Here is a 25,288-nt window from a genome sequence, read left to right as displayed (position 1 = left end):
CTGTCGCAGGGATTCGAACCGCCGACCTTCTGATTGGCAAGTCCTAGGCTCTGTGGTTTAACCCACAGCGCCACCCGCGTCCCTAAGATACTGTACTTGACCAAAATTGGGTGAATGCTGCAATCCAGTTGACCCAGTTGCAGTCAACCTGCTTGTGATGAATGTTCTCCTGGTCTTTGGCATAGCCTGCCACTCTGACCTTGACTTCATGCTCCTTATTCACTCTCCCTTCCCATTTTTCCCCCTTTTGTTGCTGCAGGCAGGGAGTAGCCCTCTTTCCAAAAGAATATTGTGCAACTCTATTAGAGTAAGCATAGTCACTGCCCACCCATCTGTGGGTTATCCCTGGTTCTTGCAGGATGAAGGCATAATGACCTTGATTCTAGCAGGTTCAAGATCCTGTTTCTAGCAAGTTGATGATATGGCCACACCCAGCCATACTTGTTTATATGTCCTACAAGGAAGGCCAAGCTGCTTGCTTAAGGCCTAGAACATCCCCATCCTGCCCTTTAATGTGATATTGAGAAGAAAGACACAGCAACTCCTGGGGGTTGGTAGGACCTTATTATCCACTTAAATCAGGGGAGTCAAAACTCCCAAGTCCTCTCCACCCCCCAGCTATGTGGAATTAACCTATTTGCACTAGTGCTGTCTTGTAATAATTATTTTTTTGTCTTCATTGGATGACCTAGCTGTTCATTGTTTGCTCATTCAAAATCCTGTTAGACAGTAACTTAAGTTTCTTTCATATTTCCTTCCTTGTATTGGCCTCTGGTTGCCTAGATCAAGCTCTGCTCTATAGGTTGACGTCTGTTTCCCTTTCCTGCTCCAACAGCAGTTGGATTATTATTATTTTTTCCACTCTTTGTCCTCAAATGAAATTAGTTCGGTGTTGGATGAATGCTGTTTCCTGGCAAGCCTTTCTTGGTGGCATGCCTACTGCTGCCATTGATGCCCACTGTCATGAAATACAGTAGGCTGGGTCTCTCCATCGCATGTGTGTCAGAGAGAGGGGGGTTGGGGGAGTTATTTAGGTATTCCCCCCCCTTTTTTGGCACAGCCTGCCATGCTGGTGTATGCACCTGCAGGCTTCACTCCTAGCTGTCCCTTGTACTATGTGGTCTAAGGGGAAGAGACAAAAATGGTGTTCTTACTGTATGCAGTTTCCTTTAAGGTACTGGGGCAGGGCTGGCAGCAGCCCAGTCAGTTCACTGCCCCTGGATTGGGAAGAACCAAATATATTCTGGTCCGATCTAACTTCCTCAATAGCACCCCTTCATCATTAAACAGTTTCCTCTTTGTAGGACTTCTCAGCCATTGCTGTCCTGCTGTGACGGAGGGGAATCCTGAGCACTTTCCAGTCTTTTCATCACTGCCCTGCCAAACTTCTTTTCAGTCATGCTGGACCACAAAGCCTGCCAGTACCAGACAAGCAGCAAAAACAGTGTGATCTTGTTTCTGATACTTCACCTAGAACAGGGTGGTGGATGGACACTGTAAAGCAGTCCTCAAGTAGCACCTGCCTTTCGGTGGCTCATCACAGCACTCTTGCCACTGTCAGCTTGATCTGCCTCTCATACCTTTCCAAGGAGTGGAGGTAAAGACACTGCTCCTCCCACATAGAATTCAGCATTTTTATTTTAAAATGAGAAATTATTTTGAAGTGAGAGTTCTGACACGTACATTTGACACACATATTCCTGTACCACTACACTTGATTGTATGGAAGTGTTTAGAAAAGATACACCTGGGAGTATAATAGGTAAAGGTAAAGGTACCCCTGCCCGTACGGGCCAGTCTTGCCAGACTCTAGGGTTGTGCGCTCATCTCACTCTATAGGCCGGGAGCCAGCGCTGTCCGCAGACACTTCCGGGTCACGTGGCCAGCATGACAAGCTGCATCTGGCGAGCCAGCGCAGCACACGGAACGCCGTTTACCTTCCCGCTGGTAAGCGGTCCCTATTTATCTACTTGCACCCAGAGGTGCTTTCGAACTGCTAGGTTGGCAGGCGCTGGGACCAAACGACGAGAGCGCACCCCGCCGCGGGGATTCGAACCGCCGACCATGCGATTGGCAAGTCCTAGGCGCTGAGGTTTTACCCACAGCACCACCCGCGTCCCCTGGGAGTATAATGTTTCAGTGTAAATGTGTAATATACATAACATTTTTATAGAAGTTGAATTATCGCTGGATTAAGAATAGAAATGATGACTGTTGAAATGCTTACATCTAGAGTATTTCCTTGGTTTTTGCACAAGTTGTTTCAGACATGCTTCTTGATTAATATTTGCATTCATAGTATGATTACTTTTGTGTACTGTTGACTTTTTTCAGCTGTACTGATGATATATTTCCTCTTCCCTTTAAGTTGCATTCACATAATTGGTGCCATGTTGTTTATCTCCTAAACTATGTTACCTATTTCTGCAGGCTACAACGATATAGCTATGTAAGCAGTCTGAAAGGTGGTATTATTGTCATGGCAAAGGTGCCAATTTGTAGTAGCTTCAAAGTGGGTAAATTAGTAATTGCTATACTAGTTCATTGAAATGATACCTCAGTGTGTGACAGTGGCCACACCCCAGGAATGGCTTTGACTGGCCAGCTAAACCAGGCAAAGGTAGCCGATTGGTCTCAAACCCTCAGTGAGTTAGAGACTTCCCCTGCATGTGAAGGCAGGCTCCGACGAATTGAAAGGTCCAGCAGTTAAGAAGGTGGTTTCTATATGATCTGTAGAGGAAAGTGAGGGGCAAATGGATGGCTGCTGAATGCTTGTAGCAGGGTTTTGAGCTCCAAGGCCAACTCTTAAGGCAAGTTTCTGCTCTATAACCAACCCTTAGCATTTGTTTTTATCCTCTCTTCCGTTTTATTTCTTAACTCCTTTTAGTGCTTCGTTTTGTTGTTTTAATTTATTGTTTGATCTCGTTGTTTTATTGTTCTAATTCCCCTAAACTGTGGGGCTGCATGGGGCTGGGCTGGGCTGAGTACTCTACTAGGCAGTGCCAAATGCAAGGTCAAGCCAAATCAATCAACCTGGTAAGGCATCCCATCTCGGAGAAGGAAAACTTAGTTCCTAAACCCTCTGCCTTTCGGGATATCTTTGGGAGAAGAAAAGGCTAAGGAGTAAACTCTACACAAATCCGGAGTGGAGTCCCTAAGGCAGTTGGATGACATCTTGTAAGTCTCCTTCCAGCGACTCCTGCAGCCAAGCTGGTGCCAAATGTATTATGTACTCTGCTTTCCTTTGGACCACATTAGTGAGGTTGAGAGCAGGATCTTGTCATCTGGGCAGCCCAGGACCTCCATAGACAGTGCCAAGGCTTGTGCCCTAGGAGGGTTGCTTCAGTACTGCTAACACAGCTGTTTGGCTTCACCTCTGGAGGCACACTCTATTGTCCCTTGAGACAGACTGATGCCAACAACAACAGCCTTTTAAACAGCTTAGCTTGGATCACTTATACCCTATCCCATGATGTAGTTATCAAAACTGATGGGAAAAATAAACTCTATTGATTTATGTTAAATCCAGCCAGAGTAGATTTCCTGTGTGCTAGATTAAATTGTCAGTTGACTTGTAGTATAGATAATAATTTTTCTTTGGGGCCTTGGGTTGCTTTGACATGCTGAAATACTACTTGGATTTCTTCCGGGGAAACACTGAGATGACTCAAGTCCACAAGCTAACCACGGTTTGTCGTCGGGTATGCAGCTTAGTATGGCTTTCAAACCAGGATCTGAAACCCGGCAAAGCAAGCACTCACACTAAGGGCACACTTTTAATGTTGCCTAACAAAATGCCTTCATTTTAAGATACAGTAGCTTTAGTATACTAGTAAATACATATTACATTTATGCAATTTTAGAAGAGATTATCACTGTGAATCTTACGAAGTTAATATAGAATCTGAAACAGGGGTTGGAGAGAAAATAGATTATTTGCCAGGAAGCAGCACATTATATCTATTTCTCATTTGAGTTGGCTCTTCTATCACCTTTGCTATCTTGTCTTATAAAGAATAATTTTGCATGTTTGGTGGCAATGAGAATATGTCCATTGGATAGAATCCTAGGGATTTTATTATTTATTTATTTTCCTCAATAAAAATGATAGGAAACCTTAGTCTGGTAATGGATGGTAGAGAGATATGTGTGTGTCCCAATGCTTTTTATTTTAATCTTGGCACTGATACAGGACTGGATTTAAGCCTATTACTCAGATATGCTTCTGAAACTTTTTGATGTAACCTGTTGGAATATCCAGTTGTGATTCTGGTGCAACAAACTGAACACAGCTTCTACAGTTCATATCTATTCAGTGTAGACGCATCTCAGAAGTAGGTAAAACTGATACCAGATTTAGATTTATCCATTGTTGTAACTTCTGGTCTTGTCTAGTTGAAGGTTGGAGGATGGATGACTGTGCTCTGTGGAGGGATCATACAGTGCAATGATATCATTCACATGCTGAAGTGTGTAAAAGGGTTTGGAAAAGCTCTCCAGGGTCCAGTTGGGTTGGTCATCCTGTTCACCATTGCCCTCCTCTTCCGTGCTTTCAGAGCTGGAACTTGATCTCACCAGTTCCTCCAGGTCTTCCAGACTTGCCCCTCAATCAGTTCCTCTTCCTCCTCCTGGATGAAGTCAGTAAAGCCATCGCCACCAACTTGCCTCACCATCTTCATAATGTTCTCAACCTCATTGGTGATGCCTGGAAATCCCTTGAAGTCGTGAATGCATTCCTTCCACAGTTTGTTCCAGCATGTTTCAGGTTTCAGGCTTGATTGCATCCACTGCCTGCTTGATGTAGGTGACACAGCCGGCAGTGTTGAAGGACTTCCAGAATGCCATGAGGTTGAGATGTAGATCAGCATCCATCATATTGATCAGCGAGGCAAAGGTGAGCCTGGTGTAATGAGACTTGAAGGAGTGAATCAGCCCTTGATCCAAAGGTTGGATGAGTGAGGTTGAATTGGAGGGGAGAAAGGCAACAGTGATGTCGTTGTGTGCAAATGGCAGCTCCTGTGGGTGACCAGGAGCATTGTCCACCACCAGCAGCACTTCAGCCTTTTCTCCTGCAGGTAACACCTCACCTCCAGAATGAAGCACTTGTGGAATCAGTCCAGAAAGCTCGTAGGCCTTCTTGTTGGACTGCCAGAAGATAGGCACCAGATTCTTGTTCTTGCCTTTGAGGACATGGCTTTTTTTTTTTTTTTTTTTAGCTGTACACCATGTCCAGCTTGATTGAATGCCTAGCCACATTGCCTTCTCTGCTTTATCAATATAGTCTGCTCAGGCATCTTCTTCCAGGACAGGCCTGTCTCCTCCTCTGAAGACCTGCTCCGGAAGGTATCCTTTCTCCTGCAGCAGCCTCTTTAGCTGCTCAGAGTACGCTTCAGTAGCCTCCTGGTCTGTGGATGCAGCTTCACCAGCTGCCTGTACAGTACTTGCCCAGTTAAGTGAAAAAGCAGCTAAATGGAGCCAGACTGGTACCTGGGAATAATCTGCACCAGGATGGACCTAAAAGAGAACATGAAAAAACACTATTTATATTTCTCCTGGGCATGGTCAGCCAAATGGTGCCAAAAAAGGACAGAACTTTTTTTATGTATGCCACAACAGCAGCAAGAATACTTATTGCAAAGTATTGGAAGACACAAGATCTACCCACCCTGGAAGAATGGCAGATGAAGGTGATGGACTACATGGAATTGGCGGAAATGACTGGCAGAATCCGAGACCAGGGAGAAGAGTCGGTGGAAGAAGATTGGAAGAAATTTAAAGACTATTTACAGAAATATTGCAAAATTAATGAATGTTAGAATGATGTCAGAATGAAGTTAAGTGGTTTAAGCAGCAATGTTATAAAGGTGTATGTAAAAATGGATTGTAAACAGGTGAGAATCCAAAGTTATATTATGTTAAAGGACTAAGATAAAAACAAAGAGGGAAAGAAATTGCTGAATTAACTAACTGAATTGGAATACAAAAAAGGGAGGTGTGAGGAGGTCAGGGAAACAAGGAAATGAAAGTAAGGTATGGAAAGACTGATGTATTTTTTAAAGTGTTTTTTATCTTTTTTTGTATCTTGTATTTTTTCTTTTATTTTTATTTTTGTCTTTCTTTTTCTTCTTTTTTTAATTCATGTAATTCTTTTCTTTGAAACTTTAATAAATATCATTAAAAAAAAGAAAAGAAAAAACACTATTTATAATCTAATAGCTCTCAACTAAAACCACACATCATCAGTGATCAGCAGCCCATCCTGAATAATCACACTTCCCTCTCTCACAGGCCTTGAGTGTTAGGTCTGTACTTGCTTACAGACAGTGCCCAGCCTAAAACAGGCATTTGCTGTCAGCAACAGGCCATATATCAAGAGAGACAAACACAGAAGCCAGCCTTGCAGCAGGCTGAGATACCAACTTTATCCCCGTATCTTGCAGGCAACACTGTTACAGGGCTTAATAATGTCAGCCACATCAGTGGTTTCTGTGTGTGCTCATATACTTGCCATCATCTCCCAGCAGTGCCTTTCTGCATTCTATATAGGACAAAACAAACCAATTTCTATGCAAAATAAGAAGTAGACTTCAGCCTAACATTAGAAATAGCAATATGCAGAAACCAACAGGAGAACATTTCATTATACCTGAACACTCCATAACTGATTTTAAGGTGGTCATCCTTGAACAAAGGCACTAGTCTGACTCTATAATTCAGACTCTAGTCTGAATTATAAGTTATTGGGAAATTAATTTTTGTCACTTGCAGCTTGAATTGAGATTAAGTTTTGTTTGTTTGTTTTTTTTAATTCTACATGTGCTTGTTTATTAGCTTACCAATGCCAGGATGTTTGTGTTCTCAGCAACAGTGCTGTCGCAATCGGTCATTGCTTTTAGATAACTGTTGCTGTCTGTTACCTCTGCATTTCATTTCCCTCTTACCTCTCTTACATTCCACCTCCCCCAGCCATTACTTGGCAATTTAGGAATACAATTCATGCATCTGATAAATAATTATTATTTTAATTTCTATACTACCTTCTCCTGAAGTTCATGTGGTGGTTTACAGTATATTACACAAAAATACACATCATAATAACAAACCAAAACAATGTCTCCTACAGTTTAAAAGGACATAGATGGTTTAATTAGCCAAAGCCTGGGAGAAGAGGAATGTTTTTACCTGGCACCTCCCTGGGGAGTGCATTCCGCAAGCAGGGAGCCACCACAGGAAAGTCCTGTTATCATGTTGCAACCCTATGGCTCTGTCACAGAGAAGGGGCTCATACGATAATTGCAGGGTCCAGGTTGGTTTATATGGGGAGAGGCAGTTCATGAGGTATTGCGGTCCTGAGCTGAAGGGGACTCTAGTCCACAAATGCTTATTTCATAACGTTTTTCCTTAGTCTTTAAAATGCCACAGGATTCACTGAGTCTTATTTTTAAGCCTGACTTGCTTGAATCCAGAAAATCTGTCTAATATAAAATAATGCTTGATTTACCACTCCTTTTTAAAGTACCAGGAAGCAATATTCACAATGGCTGTTAAAAGCTTATTCAGCATAGCCTCAGAAGATTTCACAAACCAGATTGGACAGGGATTGAGTGAACAAGTGTGGAGCCTCAGAATTCCAAGAAACCTGTCCACATATTTGTGCAACAACAGTTGCACCCCTTCTTAGGACTGCATGAACTATTATATATTATTGGAAGCAGGTATAAGTGATTTAAGCTGCAAAATGTTTAGCAAATATATAAACAACTTGACCAATGCTGAACAGAAACAGTAGTGGCAGAGTGCTACTTTTTTTGCTGTCATCACTGCCACATTAGGCTCTGTGAGAATATACCAGATTTTCTGAATTTCTATGAAGTCTGGTAATTATAAGATCTTCAATAAATTTATCACATAGTTTTCATAAATAGGATAACAAAACACACCTACTGGTACTTTTTCCCCACAAATGCACAAATCTCATTCCGACGAATTTTCCTGTATTTTCTATCTATAAATGTCAAGGGCATTGCTTAGAAGGGCAGTCTGATTTTTTCTCTCTCCCTTTAAAGATGGAAAAGAATGAATGCCTTTGCTGAAAGTGTGATCCATTTTGTAGTAACGTTAGAAAGCTCTATTTTATATTCTTTTCAAGTCTAGATCAGGTGCAAAAATCTTTCCCTTTACTTGTTTTTTTTTTTGACCTTCTACTTAGAAGATGATATTATCTGGTCTTGTGACAAATTATATTCTAGCATTAGCTTCTCACAGACCAGTGTCTAATATAATGTATCTGTTTGTTTTAAAGCACACTTTGAATTATATTGTAAGCATGGATGATTCCACAGATTCTACCAGAAGAAAGTCAGTTATCACCTTACTTCCATAAAATTTTGAGAAGAGCCTATATTGCTTGAGGTGCAGTGAATCTGCTTATATATTATTTTTTGAAGACTTTAACTGAACCAAAGGCTCAAACTTTTGAATCTGATATGACTCGTTTCATCATACATTTATGGTATTCCAAAATACCATGACTCTGGATTCTAATTGAGAAAGTGATTCCCGTTGACAATGCAGCCTACATTTTTACAATATTTTCAGCTCCACTTGTGACATTGAGATTAGGGACATACCATGTGTACAGGTGACAACTGATTAACACATGTCTGAAAGTCAAAATAAAAAAAATCCTTCCTGTAGCACCTTAAAGACCAACTAAGTTAGTTCTTGGTATAAGCTTTCGTGTGCATGCACACTTCTTCAGATACACAGTGTATCTGAAGAAGTGTGCATGCACACGAAAGCTTATACCAAGAACTAACTTAGTTGGTCTTTAAGGTGCTACAGGAAGGATTTTTTTTATTTTGACTATGGCAGACCAACACGGCTACCCATCTGTAACTGGAAACATGTCTGAAAGGTCCGTGATCACACATGTGCACACAGTGCCAAACCTGTAAGTAGTCGAAAATTTCACTAAACACGTCACTAAAAAGGGTGGAATGGGGGCAGGGAGGGGGTAGAATGGGCTCATATGTGCTCTGCCGATGGGCGGGGGGCGGCGGAATGGAACCCCTGCATGAAATGGTTGTTGGTTGATTGTATGTTGTTGTTGTTTAGTCGTTTAGTCGTGTCCGACTCTTTGTGACCCCATGGACCAGAGCACGCCAGGCACTTCTGTCTTCCACTACCTCCTGCAGTTTAGTCAAACTCATGCTGGTAGCTTCGAGAACACTAGCCAACCATCTCGTCCTCTGTCATCCCCTTCTCTGTGTGCCCTCCATCTTTCCCAACATCAGGGTCTTTTCCAGGGAGTCTTCTCTTCTCATGAGGTGGCCAAAGTATTGGAGCCTCAGCTTCAGGATCTGTCCTTCCAATGAGCACTCAGGGCTGATTTCCTTAAGAATGGATAGGTTTGATCTTCTTGCAGTGTGGGAAAATGATTGCTTGTACATAAGAGCATGAGCAGAGTTCTTATTATTGCAGAGTGATTTTACAGCACGAGATATTGCTAAGAGCATGATGAGCACGTGAACACCTCATGCTAGACTAATGATTGGCTCACGTAGCATAACACTCTCTTTGTCTGTGGGCAAAAGCAAGGTTACATTCCTTTGATTTGTTACTTTTGAGTACCAGGCAGAGCAAGCGCAGTGCTAGAGGAGAGAGGATGATCTGTTTTTTACTACACACAATAAACATTGCGGCTGAAGCCAAAGCTTTTTCTTCAAGTCATCTTGGTGTGAGACTGATTTCTGACTGATTTTCTTACTGATGTTGAGCTGGATTCTCGACATTTGGTGCCCCGTGTGACTACCTTTGGACTCCACGTTGTTTCTCATCGTTCAGCGCTCACCACGCGTCTTTCATCCGCTATGGATCCCGGTGAGTGCTCCCTTGGTACCCCGTGTATGTGATTCTGGACTACGTTAAGGACTTATCAGCACTCATCTCGCCCGGCAAGGGCTGCAGACGCGTCGTTCATCCACCTAGTGGATCCCTGGTGAGTGCTCCCAACCCCCCCCTTTATTTTTGCCATTATGGGGCAGTCTCTCTCTCCACCACAGAAAAAGTTTTTTGAAGACCTTAAATCTCTTTTGGCCAGCAACAGCCTTCTTGTCTCAGATGCTGATATCGTGTCTCTTATAGAAGCATTGGATATTCACTGTCCCTGGTTTCCTCAGCATGGGAATTATAGTTTAAAAGACTGGGGAAAAATAGGACAATTTTTCCAAAACCATCCTCAGATTGATGTCAACGTTTTGCATGCCTGCTGTAAGGTTTATAAGGCTATCTCAAGCCTAACTCCTACAAATCTCCTCCTGGCCGCTGCTTCAGCTCCTTTGCCCCCCCTCCCAGTCCTCATGCTGCCTTCAGAAGCACCATCTTATCAGCCTCCCAAACAGGCAGACATTTTTTCTCCTTCGGCTCCTGTCGTCCCTCCTCCGCATTCTTCGCATTCAGCACCCCCCATTTCCACTCCTCTCCAAGAAGAGACTCTTTGTACTGCTGCTCCGTTGCTGCCTTTTGATTCTGATACTCCAAATCTCTTTCCTGTGATTGCTCCTGCACTCCCAGCCCCCGTCATGCTTACCCAAACCGATGTTCTCGATGGGCTGACGGGAGGAGGCAATTTTCTTCCTATTGCCCAACAGTTGGCCCTTGATCCTATGTATTGGGCAGCCACCACAGCCTCAGCCCAAGAGGCTCTGGCCTCTGTCCCTGATGACAGGAATGAGCACGGTGGCCTATTGGGAAGCGTCAGACAGGGCCCTGCAAAGCCCTATGGACAATTTGTTGATCGCTTGTACAATACCTTCAAGCGGCAAGTTCAGGACCTGGCAGCACAAGAACTGACTATACGCCAGCTTGCAAATGAGGACTGTAAGCAAGCGCTGCGCCTTCTAATGGCAACATCAAATATAGCCATTGCTGATATGCTTAAAGCCTGCCAGTCAGTGGGCACTGCTAGCCACGGCCTGCTAGCCACGGCCTTGTCCTCTGCCGTGTCCCAAAATCCTGCAAAGGATAAAACCTGTTGGCTTGACAGTGGCTAAAGAAAAAATCCAGCGGACTTTACCCATTACGTACCTGGGACACAAGCTGACAGCATCTGCTGCCATTCCAGTTACGCCTCAACTACAGTTTCCTGATCATCTTAAATTGGTGGATTTACAACAAATTCTTGGACAGCTGAACTGGATAAAGAGTTAATTGGACCTGCCCACCTCCACTTTGTCTCCACTATTTTCTGCCCTTAAAGGACATAAGGATCCAGCAGACAAGATCACAGTCACTTCTTTTGATGCAGTCAACCCTAGAGGCCTGCATCCCCTGGCTATTTGGCAAATGGATGTCACCCACACGCCTTCTTTGGCTCCATTTTCTAAGGTACATCTCACTATGGACACTGCCTCTGTGTCACCACGTTTCATTGGGCTTGGATTTTTGATTCAGCAGTACAAGGAGCAATACATCAGACTTATTTACAGCAAATGGGCTCCTGTATCTGCAGAAATGGTTGTGTGACTTCTTCTGGATTATGGTTTTTACATGCCAATAATCGAGCCACGAAATACCACGCAGGTTGCTCGGAAACAGCCTTTGGACTAATTTACCATTCTCATCCTTATTGGCATCACTTGGATTTTACCCCCCAGATATTTTTTTTCTCTCCTCCCTCAGGAGTCCTGCCTTATGATGTGTTCACCTGAGCATGTACAGAGGGCTGTCTTGGAACTATTGTGGACTCTTGGCAAGGGAGGGGGTGAAGGATTTCAGTGTGTTCCAGTTGTTTCATTTTTGTGCTTTGGCATGGTTCCCGGACAGAAAGCAAGTTGCAATAAGGTTCTTTAGCAAGGCCCACAGAAGACAATGGGCTCTGTTCTCGACCTTGTTGCAATTCTTTTAGTTACAGCAAGCGGAATATGCTTGGCTAGTGCTTTTTAGCTGCTGAGAAAAATGATTTTAAAAAGCTTTTCAAAGCTTTCAGCCTTTTTTGGTGGTGGTATTCTAGCATTCCAGTAAATGCTTCATTTAAGATTAGCAATAATATGAAGGACAATCGTATAAGTTTATCACCTGTGTTTTGTTGCTTGCAGAAATAGTGTCTTATTGTTTTCGTTTTAATCATAATAGTATATTTTTAGGTCATTATCCATATTGTAATTGGACCTATGAGTATGTTAATGGATCTTCTTATTTTTTTTGTTACCACTATGAGTGATAGGCCAAAAGTCTCAGTTAATAATGTCACAACTTACATGACTTATGACCAACAGGCTGCGTGTATAGATTTTTATGTTTGGTTCAACTGGATGGGAAAGAGCAGTAAATCTACATGTTTGCTTCAATCTGATTTATGGTTATTCTGTGGCAAATTGGACCGAAGCTTTGTTTTTAATTCTATCATCTTTGTTTTAAAAATAATTAACAAAAACAAAAAAAGTCAGAAATGAGAGAAGTTGCTTTATAAACTTTTTATGCTTTAAATGTAATCCTTGCCTCTAAAGGTGGAATTTATGCCTTAATTCATTCTCATTGTTGTATGTATATAACTGATCAATCAACCAATATCTCTGCTACTATTGATTATATGGAACAAATGATAACCCATAATCCTTTGAATCCACCTGAAGGTTTTGATCCATGGGATTGGTTATTTTCTTGGTTGCCTAATGGATTATGGTTAAGAAAAATATTATTGATTGTAATTGCATGTATTGTTGGTTTTATTATTCAATGCTTGCTTTCTTTGATTTCCCAATGTATTGCATGGTGGTTTCGACCACGGCCCACCACAGGGGTTATAAGAGGAATTTATGTTGCAAAATATAAACGCTTAGGTAATGAGATATATGATTCTGATTAAGATTTCCTCTTATAATATAAACAAGAAAAGAGGGCATGTGGGAAAATGATTGCTTGTACATAAGAGCATGAGCAGAGTTCTTATTATTGCAGAGTGATTTTACAGCACGAGATATTGCTAAGAGCATGATGAGCACGTGAACACCTCATGCTAGACTAATGATTGGCTCACGTAGCATAACACTCTCTTTGTCTGTGGGCAAAAGCAAGGTTACATTCCTTTGATTTGTTACTTTTGAGTACCAGGCAGAGCAAGCGCAGTGCTAGAGGAGAGAGGATGATCTGTTTTTTACTACACACAATAAACATTGCGGCTGAAGCCAAAGCTTTTTCTTCAAGTCATCTTGGTGTGAGACTGATTTCTGACTGATTTTCTTACTGATGTTGAGCTGGATTCTCGACATTGCAGTCCATGGGACTCTCAAGAGTCTCCTCCAGCACCATAATTCAAAAGCATCAATTCTTCGGCGATCAGCCTTCTTTATGGTCCAGCTCTCACTTCCATACATCACTACTGGGAAAACCATAGCTTTAACTAGACGGACCTTTGTTGGCAAGGTGATGTCTCTGCTCAAAGTATGTGTGTGTGTAAAGGTAAAGGGACCTCTGACCATTAGGACTCTGGGGTTGCAGCGCTCATCTTGCTTTATTGGCTGAGGGAGCCAGCGTACAGCTTCCGGGTCATGTGGCCAGCATGACTAAGCCGCTTCTGGCGAGCCACAGCAGTGCACAGAAACGCCATTTACCTTCCTGCCGGAGCGGTACCTATTTATCTACTTGCACTTTGACGTGCTTTTGAGCTGCTAGGTTGGCAGGAGCAGGGACCGAGCAACGGGAGCTCACCCCGTCGCAGGGATTCGAACTGCCGACCTTCTGATCGGCAAGCCCAAGAGCCTCAGTGGTTCAACCCACAGTGCCACCCGCGTCCCGTGTGTGTGTGTGTATGTGTGTATATTATATTATATGTATGTATGTATATATATATATATATATGCTTTCGTAGATTTTCACGGGTACAGGAATGTAGGTTTTGGTGTCTTCGGGTGTCTTCCCGTGTAAGAGTTGGGGTGTCTAGGCGACGTTTCGACGAGGTCTCACTCGTCATCTTCAGGCTGGTGCTTTCGGCTTCTTGTTACTAGAACAGAGGGCTCTGTTCTAGTAACAAGAAGCCGAAAGCACCAGCCTGAAGATGACGAGTGAGACCTCGTCGAAACGTCGCCTAGACACCCCAACTCTTACACGGGAAGACACCCGAAGACACCAAAACCTACATATATATATATATATATATATAGAATGAATATGAGACACATGTAAGGAAACTTGTAGAAACATTTACATTCACATCAAAAGTAAACAAGTAGGGGTGGGGTGGGGACATTCATAATGGAAAGAAAGAGCATGGTTTATGAAAGTTGATGTTCCAAAATATTTTAAGTAAAGACTACCCTTTGATGAATGCACACCAAATAGGTTTATCAATCTCTTAATTTCCATAAAAGTGCAGTATCCCATATTCTCACATACTAATCAGACTTCAGTGGGGCCACTGTTTCCAGTTTGTAGCTATACATGTTTTTGAAGCCATTAGTAAGTTTACAACTACTTCAACATCAATATCATTGACTGAAGCTTGAAAATGTAGTGGCTAACCTTTTTGGGGCGAGGGCAGCATTGGCACATGGACAGCTCATTTGGGGCTGCATGTCAAATATATGTGTCAAAAGTGTAAAAGTGGGCATTTACATTTATTTTTTTAAAGGAAAACTATAAAGAGGGGGTGGGTCTTGGAGGGTCCTAACAACCTTTTGGCACCACAATTACAGCAGGGGGAATGGTCAGTAAAAGAATTACTATTGTTTTTTCAAATAAAAAATGGGTTTACAAAAAAAACCTTCTTAGTGGGGTTAGGGTTAGGTTAAGTTAAAAAGTAATAATTAAAAAAGAAGGAAAATGGAGAGGAGCCTATTACCACTCAACAATCTTTTGGTTTTTCGACATAACATAGAAACACAATAACAATAATTTCCTATATTTATTTTTAAAACGGCAGGATTTTTTTGAGTGTGTGTATATTATGCGGCAAAACAAAAACATAACATAACAAAAATTATGCAGAGAGGGATGGGTGCTGCTTATGGGTTATTCAACCCTGCCTGAATGGGATGAATATCAAGTTTTTTTGTGGGGGGAATTCACAGGGTAAATGGCAGAGGGGAAAAGGTAATGCAGACACGTACTGTAGTCTCAGTTTGAACACTCAAGGCTTGTAGTAGCTAACCTAAATCTAAAGAGATGGGAGAACAATCATGGATTGCTGTCATTTAATATAGTTCAACCTTTAATCAGATATTGGAACGTTAAACTTTTCTTATATTGACTTGGTTTATGATTAGGTCTGTGGATAATCTGTTGTTCCAGTTTTTGCCATTCTGTACATATATGCTTGCTTTGCAAAGTTTATTTTTACTTGCTACGGAGAGGAGTAAGGACTTAAGCAGGGCACCAAATGTGTATTCCCTGCAAATCTTATTAAGCAAACCCTCTGAGTTTTGCCTAAGTTTTGCCTCTGTGTAACAGTTGTTGGAAATCACAGGTGAGAAGACTACTATTGCCCTTAAGTCTTACCTGTGGGATTCTCATAGGCATTGGTTTCCACTATGAAAACAATGGACTAGATGGGACCTGATCTAGTTGGGCTCTTCTTATATTCTTCTGTGATATTGCCTCCATGGTTTTAAACTTACCTTAACATCTAAAAGAGCTGGAAGAATTACAGGTGAATCCTCCACATGTTCAACATTATTTGAGTTTTCTGAGTTTGTATGCAGCCCTAGGTGCAATCATGTAGAAATCTTTGTACAGTTCAATATCCTTGGCAAATACTAATAAATAAGGTTGATAATGGGAGCCATTCAAGGTCTGTGTAAATAAATTCACCCTCCAAGTATCCTGAGCCTGTTCCACTAATACAGCTTGGTGGATCTTTCATACCTGGTCTGTTTCTTATTTATGTAGGTTTGGTGCTCTCAACTGCCTTTGCAAGACATGGCCTCTCTGCAATAAAATTCTGGATTCCACATTGTTACCAACATGGGGGCTACTTTGCAAATTTTACCCCATTTGCAGAACCCAATCATGGCAGCATTTTGCCCCAAACTATTAAACAGGTGAGGCAGAACAGAATCCTGAAATATGTGCTGACCATGGTTAGTCTCTGGAAGAGAAGAAAAATTACAATAGAAGATTAGCACTTTATTTCATTTACGGGTTTAAGATCTTTTTTTCTGAATGCTTAGTTTCCTACAAAGAGCCAATTCAGATGTTACATTATTAATACAAATAGCAGTTGCAGAGACACAATGAATCTTTACGTTGTTCCTTGCTGCTAATGACCAAAAATTAGTTAATGGATGCCTTTTATTTTTATATTTATACAGCTTTGGGGGCGAGCTGATTAGACCAGAACAGCCATGTTTCGGAACAGTCTCAAGATGCTTCTTACGGGTGGGAAATCAAACCGCAAAAACAGATCCAGTGGTAAGTGAAGGAAGGAGTATTTGAATTCAGCACAATCATCCCAGCCCAGCAAATGAAATTTGCATGTAGAAACTGGCTGCAAGGTGAGGTAGAATATTGCCATGCCAGTAATATAGTGATCCCATTCCTTATTCCGTATCCTTATTGAGACTCAACTAGTGGATAGACTGCTCCCCGCATTGCTAAGATCCCAGACGACTCGAGTTGATGCTGATGATGCTTCTGAGACTTCAGTTATTTTGTCACCCCTTAATATAATGATAACAGTATAACTTTCAAGCCAGTTTCATGCCTGATGAGCTGAATAATACTGAATGAGAAGGGAAGAGGAAATGATTCTGATGATTCATGTGATTCATGGGCAACCAGAAAAACTTCCTCTATATCTTCTAGATTGAAATCCGGTAAGGCCACATTAAAAATTCATATTTAAATGGGTGTGGCTTCAGGCTTGTGTACCCAGATCCTCTGGGCCACGAGTCTAATTAGGCTTGGCAGGGGTCTTAATTTGTGCCATGTGACATGTTTACTGCAAACCATGCCCACCTGTAGCACACCTGACAACATACGTGACATCAGCTGTGGGGCAAGCAAAGATGCAAAAGGACAATGGAGAGTCCTTGGCAAGCGGGTCTTGCATTCACCACATTTAAAATTTGGTTTCAAATGCAAATCCTGCTGGGATTGGTTACACTCTGGAGCTCCTAACTGGAGATCTTGAATACAACCAGTTCCTCTGAAAATCAGAATTTGTACTCAGTTCCAAACTTTTTGCAGTGATCTTCATTTGCAGCTGGTTTTAGCTCAAAGTGGACTGAAAAGAAAGAATTGGAATCTTTTTTCTTTTTTTTTTAAGTTGGGTCTGTCCTGAAATCATGGTTATGTCAGGCTATTGGTGGGTGGCCCCATCCTTCCGTCATAATGGCCCATAGTGGTTGGGGGGAACTTGCAACACTCTTATTTAGAAGTTGGGCACATTTAGAAGTTGAACTCAGTATGATTTGATTTTGAGTAAATATGCATAGGATTGGGCTGCAAATGAACTAAACCTTGTGTGAATGAGAGCCATTGTGCTTTGAGTTTCAAATGTTTCTGCTATAATATACAATGTTCCTTTTGATCTGAAGAAAAATGTTTGTTTTGTCATATAGTGCACAAAAGATGAATTATCCACAGACTTCTTTGCAGGATAATTTCTTTTCAAATTCTGGCAAGACTTGATGACTTTATTTTACAAAGTGGCAATATGCCTAATGTACAGTGTTTTATTTATTTGCTGTCCAAGTTGTGTTCTGGAGTTTCTGGAAAAATTGTTACTGTGATTTCCCCCCTGCTACATAAGCCTTTGGGGTTGTAGGAGTGCAACTGAGTGCAAACCTTGAATCAGTGAGACCTGTTGGTTTGTGGATCTACAACAACAGTGTGTTTTTTCTGGAATATGAATTGCACACTTTGATTTGATATTTAGAAGTCAGAGGAACTATGTTCATTTTGCAGAGTAAACTTGAAAATAGGAAGCCACTCTGTGTTGGATATTTAATAGACAAAACATAGTTTAAAAAAAACCTTGTACCTAACCTGCTGGCTGCGTTTTGCATATCATGGTAAGCCATGACTAATGGCTTACCATGAACACACAGATGGCTCTAACGTCACTCCTTCCTGCTGGTGAGTGGGAGCAACAAACTACTATCATTGGCTTAGCCTTATGTCTGAACTAGGGATCATGGTTTGTTTCACTTAAGCAAATCATGATCAATTTTATTTATTTTTCAAGTTCGGTATTATGCCTTTCAGCTATAGTGAAAAGTACCGTAGCTTCTTTCATTTGGGTTTTATTTGTTTTGATTTTTACAATGAACACATTGACTTTTATCAAATTACAATTATTTGTGGTGTTTTCCCAAACTAAGCAGCTAGCACCAGCAGTCAGGATAAGTGGTGAAAATGTCAGTATTTGGTGATGTGGTCCCGTAATTCTGGCTGACTCTTATTTCAGCTTTCTCATTTTTCATCACCCTAGCGGAGTTGTTTTCAGCTTTTTCACTCACAACTTCTTGTTAGTTCTTTTAGATTCCATGATATAGTAACAAATACTATAACAAAAGAAAAAACAGAAATCGGTGTGTGTCTGCATGTATGTGATTATATAGATATCAAAAGTTTTATACTTTTACTCAAAAAAAGCACTGCTTTAATATGAAGTATTGGGTTTTTAACTTGCAAGATGAATGTGAAGGGATGCACTCTCAATTATTCTTAAACACAACACTAGGACTATTACAGTTGTACTTTGGTTCCTGAATGGAATCCGTTCCAGAAGTCCATTTGACTTCCGTAAACGTCTGAAAACCAAAGCATGGCTTCTGATTGGCTGCAGGAGTTTCCTGCACTCAATCAGAAGCCGCAAAAGGAGCGTCGAACATTTGGGTTCCAAAGAATGGTCACAAACCAGAACGCCCACTTCCAGGTTTGTGGTGTTCAGGAGCCACAACGTTTGAGTCGCAAGACGTTCAACAACCAAGGTATGACTGTATAGTGTTTAAGGTTAATGCTATCCATCTAATGAAGTAAGGTAAAGGTAAAGGGACCCCTGACCGTTAAGTCCAGTCGTGAACAACTCAGGGGTTGCAGCGCTCATCTTGTGAGGGAGCCGCCACCCGCGTCCCTGAAGTAAGGGCTTGCAAATGAAAGCTCATGTCAGAAAAGGATTGCTTGTATTTAAGTGCCAAGGAGTCTTTGATGTGTTTTCTATGATAGACTAATTATCTGCAATTTAAATACAGATCAGGTTTCAGGCAGTATTTAAATTAAGTGGCGCATCAAAGTTAGTTCAGTGAATACTTGTGTAAAACCAGCTTGCGGGGACATCTTGTATTCTGTGTGTTTCCCTGGTGAGAACTTGTGGAAAGAATATGAGGAATGGGTTGAGATTCCCTCTCAGTCAACAGTTGAGCAGGTAGTTTGGGGTGATTTGTGCCTGTAAAGTGAAATAATAGTGTCATACCATGCTGGGCAGTTGTATCCTTTTCCATGACCTTTGCTTCTCCAACTCTACTACCATCAGACACCCTGTGAAATGATGTTCTTTTAGCTGTGTTCATTCTTTCTTGCTGCCCCTCTTTACCTGGAAAATGCACAACTCTGATCTGTAATTGGTGCTCCGTTCTCTCCCCTCCTGCCCCTTCAAATCCTTACTTCAATCCAACATTTTATTTGGAAGCCTTTGGTTTAATCTCTTCATCCGCAACCCCATCTGTAACCAAACTTAAATATTTGAAGCTATATTTACTCTGATTCAGTTTCCCCCCACTTTGTCTCCCCACTGCCTTCCTTCTGTTATTGTTTCCCAGTGTTGCTTACCAGCAGGGATCTCTTTTTTTGCTGATAGGAATCTTTAATGTACCATAATTTTTAATTATTTACTACCGTCAGTGCACACAAACACACAGTAACAAGATGACAGATCCCTACCCCAAGAAGCTTACGAGGTCATGCAGGGCTTTGATGATTAAGGTAAGGAGTTTGTCCTAAACCCAGGCTTGGACAGGAACCCAATGTAGAGTAGTAAATTAGATGAATGAATTTGGTGGTGGAGTTCTGGATAGTGGTGAATAATGGAAGAGAAATTGGGTGGCAGATGGAGAGTTGGGGATGGGTTGATTTTTTGTTTGATTGATTGTTTGAAGTAGAGAACAATGGAATGCTTGAATATAGGAGGGGAGGAGCCAGAGGATGATGATAGGACTTCAGCAGCCAGGAGTCTGGAGGGGATAAGATCAAGGGAGCGTTTGGGTGGGGTTAGATGAGGACTAGTCAACTTGTCAAATAATAACACAGAAGAGGGATGTAACTCAAAGCACAAAGGTGGGTCTGCCTTCCCAAGTATGGAGGGAAGATTCTGAGGATCTTAGTGGGGAATGGGATAGACAGTTGGTGAGGAGAACTATTGCCTTTCATTTCTTCCATTTCTAACTGTAACAACTTTAGTCCACTTGGTAATTGTTTTTAAATTTTTAAATATTCAATAAACTTTTTATAAACAATAACAACAACATCAACAACAACAGATAGTCAACAATACCTGGTACCCTTAAATGCTTCCTTTGATTTTAGCTGCTATCTTTGCAAACCTCAGAACTCTCCAAGGAGGCTTTGGAAGGCACAGTGTATAGAAAGATTTCTGCCATTCCCCAGAGGAAGAAGAGACGTGTGGTGGTGGTAGGTAACTCACTATTGAGGGAGACAGAGGCAGTAGTGTGTGAAGGAAACAGGATGTCCCAGGAGGTGTGCTGGCTTCCAGGTGTAAAGATTCACAATGTGACAGAGAAGTTGCCAAGTCTTATAAAGTCCACTGACCACAACCCCTTCCTTCTGATTCATGTGGGTACAAACAATACGGCCACACACCGCTTTCAATGTGTAGCTCGGGACTATAAGATTCTGGGCAAGAAGCTGAAGAACCTTGGGACACAGGTGGTCTTTTCATCACTCCTTCCTGTTGAAGGTTGTGGCCCAGGAAGAAAGGATAATACTGGAGGTAAACCACTAGCTGCACAGGTTATGTCATCAGGAAGGGTTTGGCTTCTTGGATCGTGGTCTCTACTTTCTTGAGGAAGGACTCTGGGCAAGAGATGGGCTGCACTTCACAGTTGTTGGCAATAGTGTGTTTGCTAAGAGTCTCGCGAACCTGATCAGGAGAGCTTTAAACTAGATTGGGGTTGTCAACCTGGTCCCTACAGCTCATTAGTGGGCGTTTCAGGATTCTAGGTGGGCGGAAGGGGGTTCTACGGCACAAGCTGAATCCTCCTTCCATTAAGCACTGGTGGGTGGTGAGGAAATTTTACCATCAAGAAAGATGCATTAGTGGGTGGTAGGTATAAAAAGGTTGACTACCCCTGAACTAGAGGGATACAACATTACAGACGATAGAAGAACATCTGGTACTGTGGATGATAGATTCATTACTGCACAGGTAACTGAGGTGGAGCTCCAGAAACCTGCTAAAGGGCAAGAAACTTCAAGAAGGAAGCAGCTGGAGAGAATGACTAATGGTTTCATTTGTCTCTACACAAATGCACAGAATATGGGAAACAAGCAGAACGAATTGGAGCTTTTAATGCAGGATGGCATGTATGACCTGGTAGGCATTACTGAAAACTGGTGGAATGAGACTTTGGAAGGCAGAGTAGAATGCAGGAATTCAAGCATGATGGGAGGAGGAGTAGCATTACAGTGGTACCTCGGATTAAGTACTTAATTCGTTCCGGAGGTCCGTAAATAACCTGAAACTGTTCTTAACCTGAAGCACCACTTTAGCTAATGGGGCCTCCTGCTGCTGCCACGCCGCCGGAGCACAATTTCTGTTCTCATCCTAAAGCAAAGTTCTTAACCTGAAGCACTATTTCTGGGTTAGTGGAGTCTGTTACCTGTATATGTACAGGTACCACTGTATATGTAAATGATGTGTGCATTTGTGAAGAAATCCATAACCTGGCAGATTTAGAGTATATGGGTAAAATTTTGTAGGGGAGAAAAACCAACATCAAGCTTATGTGGATGTCTGCTTATAGACCGTTAAGCCAGATTGAAGACTTGGATGATGTCTTCCTAGAGCAGATTACCAAACATTCAAAAAGGAGAGATGTAGTCGTCATGGGAGACTTCAGCTTCCCCAATATGTATTGGAAATCAAACCCTTCCAAGAATGTAAGGTCCAACAAATTCCTCCATCATCTTGCTGACAATTTCATCTCCCAGAAGCTGGAAGAAGCAACAGGGCTATTAGTCAATGAGAGGGTCTCATTGACTAAGTGAAAGTACTGGAAGATTTGGGAGAAAGTGATCATGTTCTCCTGGGTTTCATGATACAGAGGCAAGGGAAAGTTGAGTGCAATCAGACATGCATTTTGGATTTAAGAAGTCCAATTTCCAAAAGCTTGGATGAGATCCCATGGTCAGAAATACTCAAAGAGAAGGGAATCCAAAATGGATGGGAGTTTCTTAAGGATGAAATATTGAAGGCCCAAATGCAGATGATTCCAACAAGAAAGAAAAGTGGGATGCACCTAAGGAAACTGGCGTGGCTGCATAAGGAGCTTATAGATGAGCTGAGATTTAAGAAAGGCATGTACGTATAAGAAAAGGAAGAAAGAGGAAATCACAAAGGAGGCGTATACATGTATTGTGAACAGTTGCCGGGTAAAAGTCAGGTGGGCCAAAGCTCAGAATAAGCTCAGGCTTGCAAGAGAGATTATAAATTATAAAAAATAGTTTCTTTGGCTATGTTTGTAGCAAGAGGAAGAACAAGCAACTGATAGGTCCTCTGTGTGGAAAAGATGGGGAATTGCTATTCGGTGAGAGAGAGAAGGCAGAACCTGCTCAACGCCTACTTTGCCTCTGTCTTCTCCCAAAAGGAAAGCAATGCCCAACCTGGTGATAACATAATAAATGATGTAATGAGGGAGCTGCAGCCCAAGGTAGTTAAGGGCTTAATGAGCTGCACACAAGGGTACTAAAGGAGCTTGAGGATGTAATCTCAGAGTCTCTGTCTATAATCTTTGAGAATTATTGGAGAACAGGGGAGATCCCTGCAGTCTGGAAGTGGGCAAATGTTGTCCCCATCTTAAAAACTGTCAGCTGATCTCTGAATGACTGCCCCAAGATGTTGGTTATTGGGGAGGGCTCCTGGAATATTAAGACAAATTCCACTTCTTGTGGCACTCCTTTCTTTTTCGTGTAAAACTGTAGTTATCCATGAGTACTAGCGATGGAATGAGATATATATCAAGCAGCTTTTGCGTAAGAGTGATTTGGTTGTTTTGAATCTACCACTTTGAATGTCCCTGCGTAATGTAAACACCATATAATTGTAAATTTGTATAATATATCACATTTGTACTTATTACCCCCTACCCAGACTGGATCAATATCTCTCTCGGTAAAGGGACCCCTGACCATTAGGTCCAGTCGTGGCCGACTCTGGGGTTGCGGCACTCATCTCGCTTTATTGGCCGAGGGAGCCAGTGTACAGCTTCTGGGTCATGTGGCCAGCATGACTAAGCTGCTTCTGGCGAACCAGAGCAGTGCACGGAAACACTGTTTACCTTCCTGCCGGAGCGGTACCTATTTATTTACTTGCACTTTGACGTGCTTTCGAACTGCTAGGTTGGCAGGAGCTGGGACCAAGCAACGGGAGCTCACCCCGTTGCAGGGATTCAAACCGCCGACCTTCTGATTGGCAATTCCTAGGCTCTGTGGTTTAACCCACAGCGCCACCCGCGTCCCAATATCTCTCTATGTATAGGTAAATTAAACATGTTATTGCTTGTGACTGTGTGGTGCAGATTTTCCAAAGTTTGAAAGGTCAAATAAGCATTTTTATTTATTAAATAAATAATAAATTTATTAAATTTCTATCCCACCCTTCCTTCCAAAGGAGCCCAGCCCACTTGTTAAGCTTTACCAGTGAAACGTAACTGCTGCATTAGCTAATGCTCTGGTATAGTACCAAATTATGTATTGTTGGTGAGGAACCAGTAGAGGGAGTACAAACATGTTCATTCTACTCTTGCACTAACTTCTGAATTATTTGTTGCCCTTCTGTTTGCATGCATCTTTCCTGGTCATTCTAATGGTTCTGGACCCTTTATCTCACTTGTTCCATATATATGTTGAGCCTGGACAAAAATGTGGCCATTCCATTCTCTTTTGCACAAGAGCTTATAAGGAATGAAGTTGGGGCAGGTACCATAGGCACCATACCACTTGAACTCTTTATTTCTCCAGAAGACTAGAACATGATGCAGAAAGGATCATGTCACCATTTTATTAGCCTCTTATGAATGAAAAGTCAGTAAAAGCATTACCAAAATAGTTTTGGAGGTTTTGGCTTTTTACAGGATACTTTCTAGCGCACTGGAACGATTTCACATTTCTACTAAGGCTTTTAGGATGCCAATACTGCATTGCAAAATGATTTTGAAGTTCCATGTGGATTTGAAAGCTTCTTGTGGGGCGCTGTGAGGGCTGGGGGAGATAAAAAGCCTCTTCAGGCTGCTGGCACCAGTTTTCTATGTCTTTCAATTCTTGCCTGTGCTTGCTGTTGCGGATTTTGTTGTTATCCCCCCCCCCCAACACAGGATTAGTTTGAAAACAACATGGTTTACATTTTGAGTAAATATTTTGGAAATTGAATTATCTCAGAGGAAGAACTGATGGCTAAATGTCTTTTTTGGAACATACTGGCTGGCTTTATTTAAAAGCAGCTATAAAGGGAAATTAGTCTGTTTCTCCTTGAACAAAAAAGGTAAAGTAGTAGATAGGTAGCCGTGTTGGTCTGCCATAGTCAAAATAAAAAAATTCCTTCCAGTAGCACCTTAAAGACCAACTAAGTTAGCACTTGGTATGAGCTTTCGTGTGCATGCACACTTCTTCAGATACACACTGTGTATCTGAAGAAGTGTGCATGCACACGAAAGCTCATACCAAGAACTAACTTAGTTGGTCTTTAAGGTGCTACTGGAAGGAATTTTTTTATTTTAAAAAAGGTAAAGGTAAAGGTACCCCTGCCCGTACGGGCCAGTCGTGACCCACTCTGGGGTTGCGTGCCCATCTCACTTAAGAGGCCAGGGGCCAGCGCTGTCCGGAGACACTTCTGGGTCACATGGCCAGCGTGACGAAGCTGCTCTGGCGAGCCGGCACCAGCGCAGCACACGGAAACGCTGTTTACCTTCCCGCTATAAAGTGGTACCTATTTATCTACTTGCACTCAAGAGTGCTTTCGAACTGCTAGGTGGGCAGGAGCTGGGACCGGACGACGGGAGCTCACCCCGCCGCGGGGATTCGAACCGCCGACCATGCGATCGGCAAGTCCTAGGCA

The 25,288-nt window shown here is 42.1% G+C and overlaps 1 protein-coding gene and 1 long non-coding RNA gene across 2 annotated transcripts in view; one reads left to right on the top strand and one right to left on the bottom strand.

Moving 5' to 3' along the window:
- Positions 1-25,288, top strand: part of TANC2 (tetratricopeptide repeat, ankyrin repeat and coiled-coil containing 2) — a 202,121-nt gene that overhangs the window by 13,839 nt on the left and 162,994 nt on the right. Inside the window, exons 2-3 of the mRNA XM_081166008.1 lie at positions 15,886-16,037; positions 16,308-16,407. Of these exons, the coding sequence (XP_081022134.1) occupies positions 16,341-16,407 (67 nt within the window). The 5' untranslated portion in view covers positions 15,886-16,037; positions 16,308-16,340. The remainder of the gene's footprint in view (positions 1-15,885; positions 16,038-16,307; positions 16,408-25,288) is intronic.
- LOC308571453 overlaps positions 1-25,288 on the bottom strand; it is a 223,611-nt gene that overhangs the window by 112,921 nt on the left and 85,402 nt on the right. The window lies entirely within an intron of this gene.

Source organism: Podarcis bocagei (genome assembly GCF_964188305.1).
Source record: "Podarcis bocagei genome assembly, chromosome: 13".
Taxonomy (NCBI): domain Eukaryota; kingdom Metazoa; phylum Chordata; class Lepidosauria; order Squamata; family Lacertidae; genus Podarcis; species Podarcis bocagei.
This window is presented reverse-complemented; position numbering and strand designations above follow the sequence as displayed.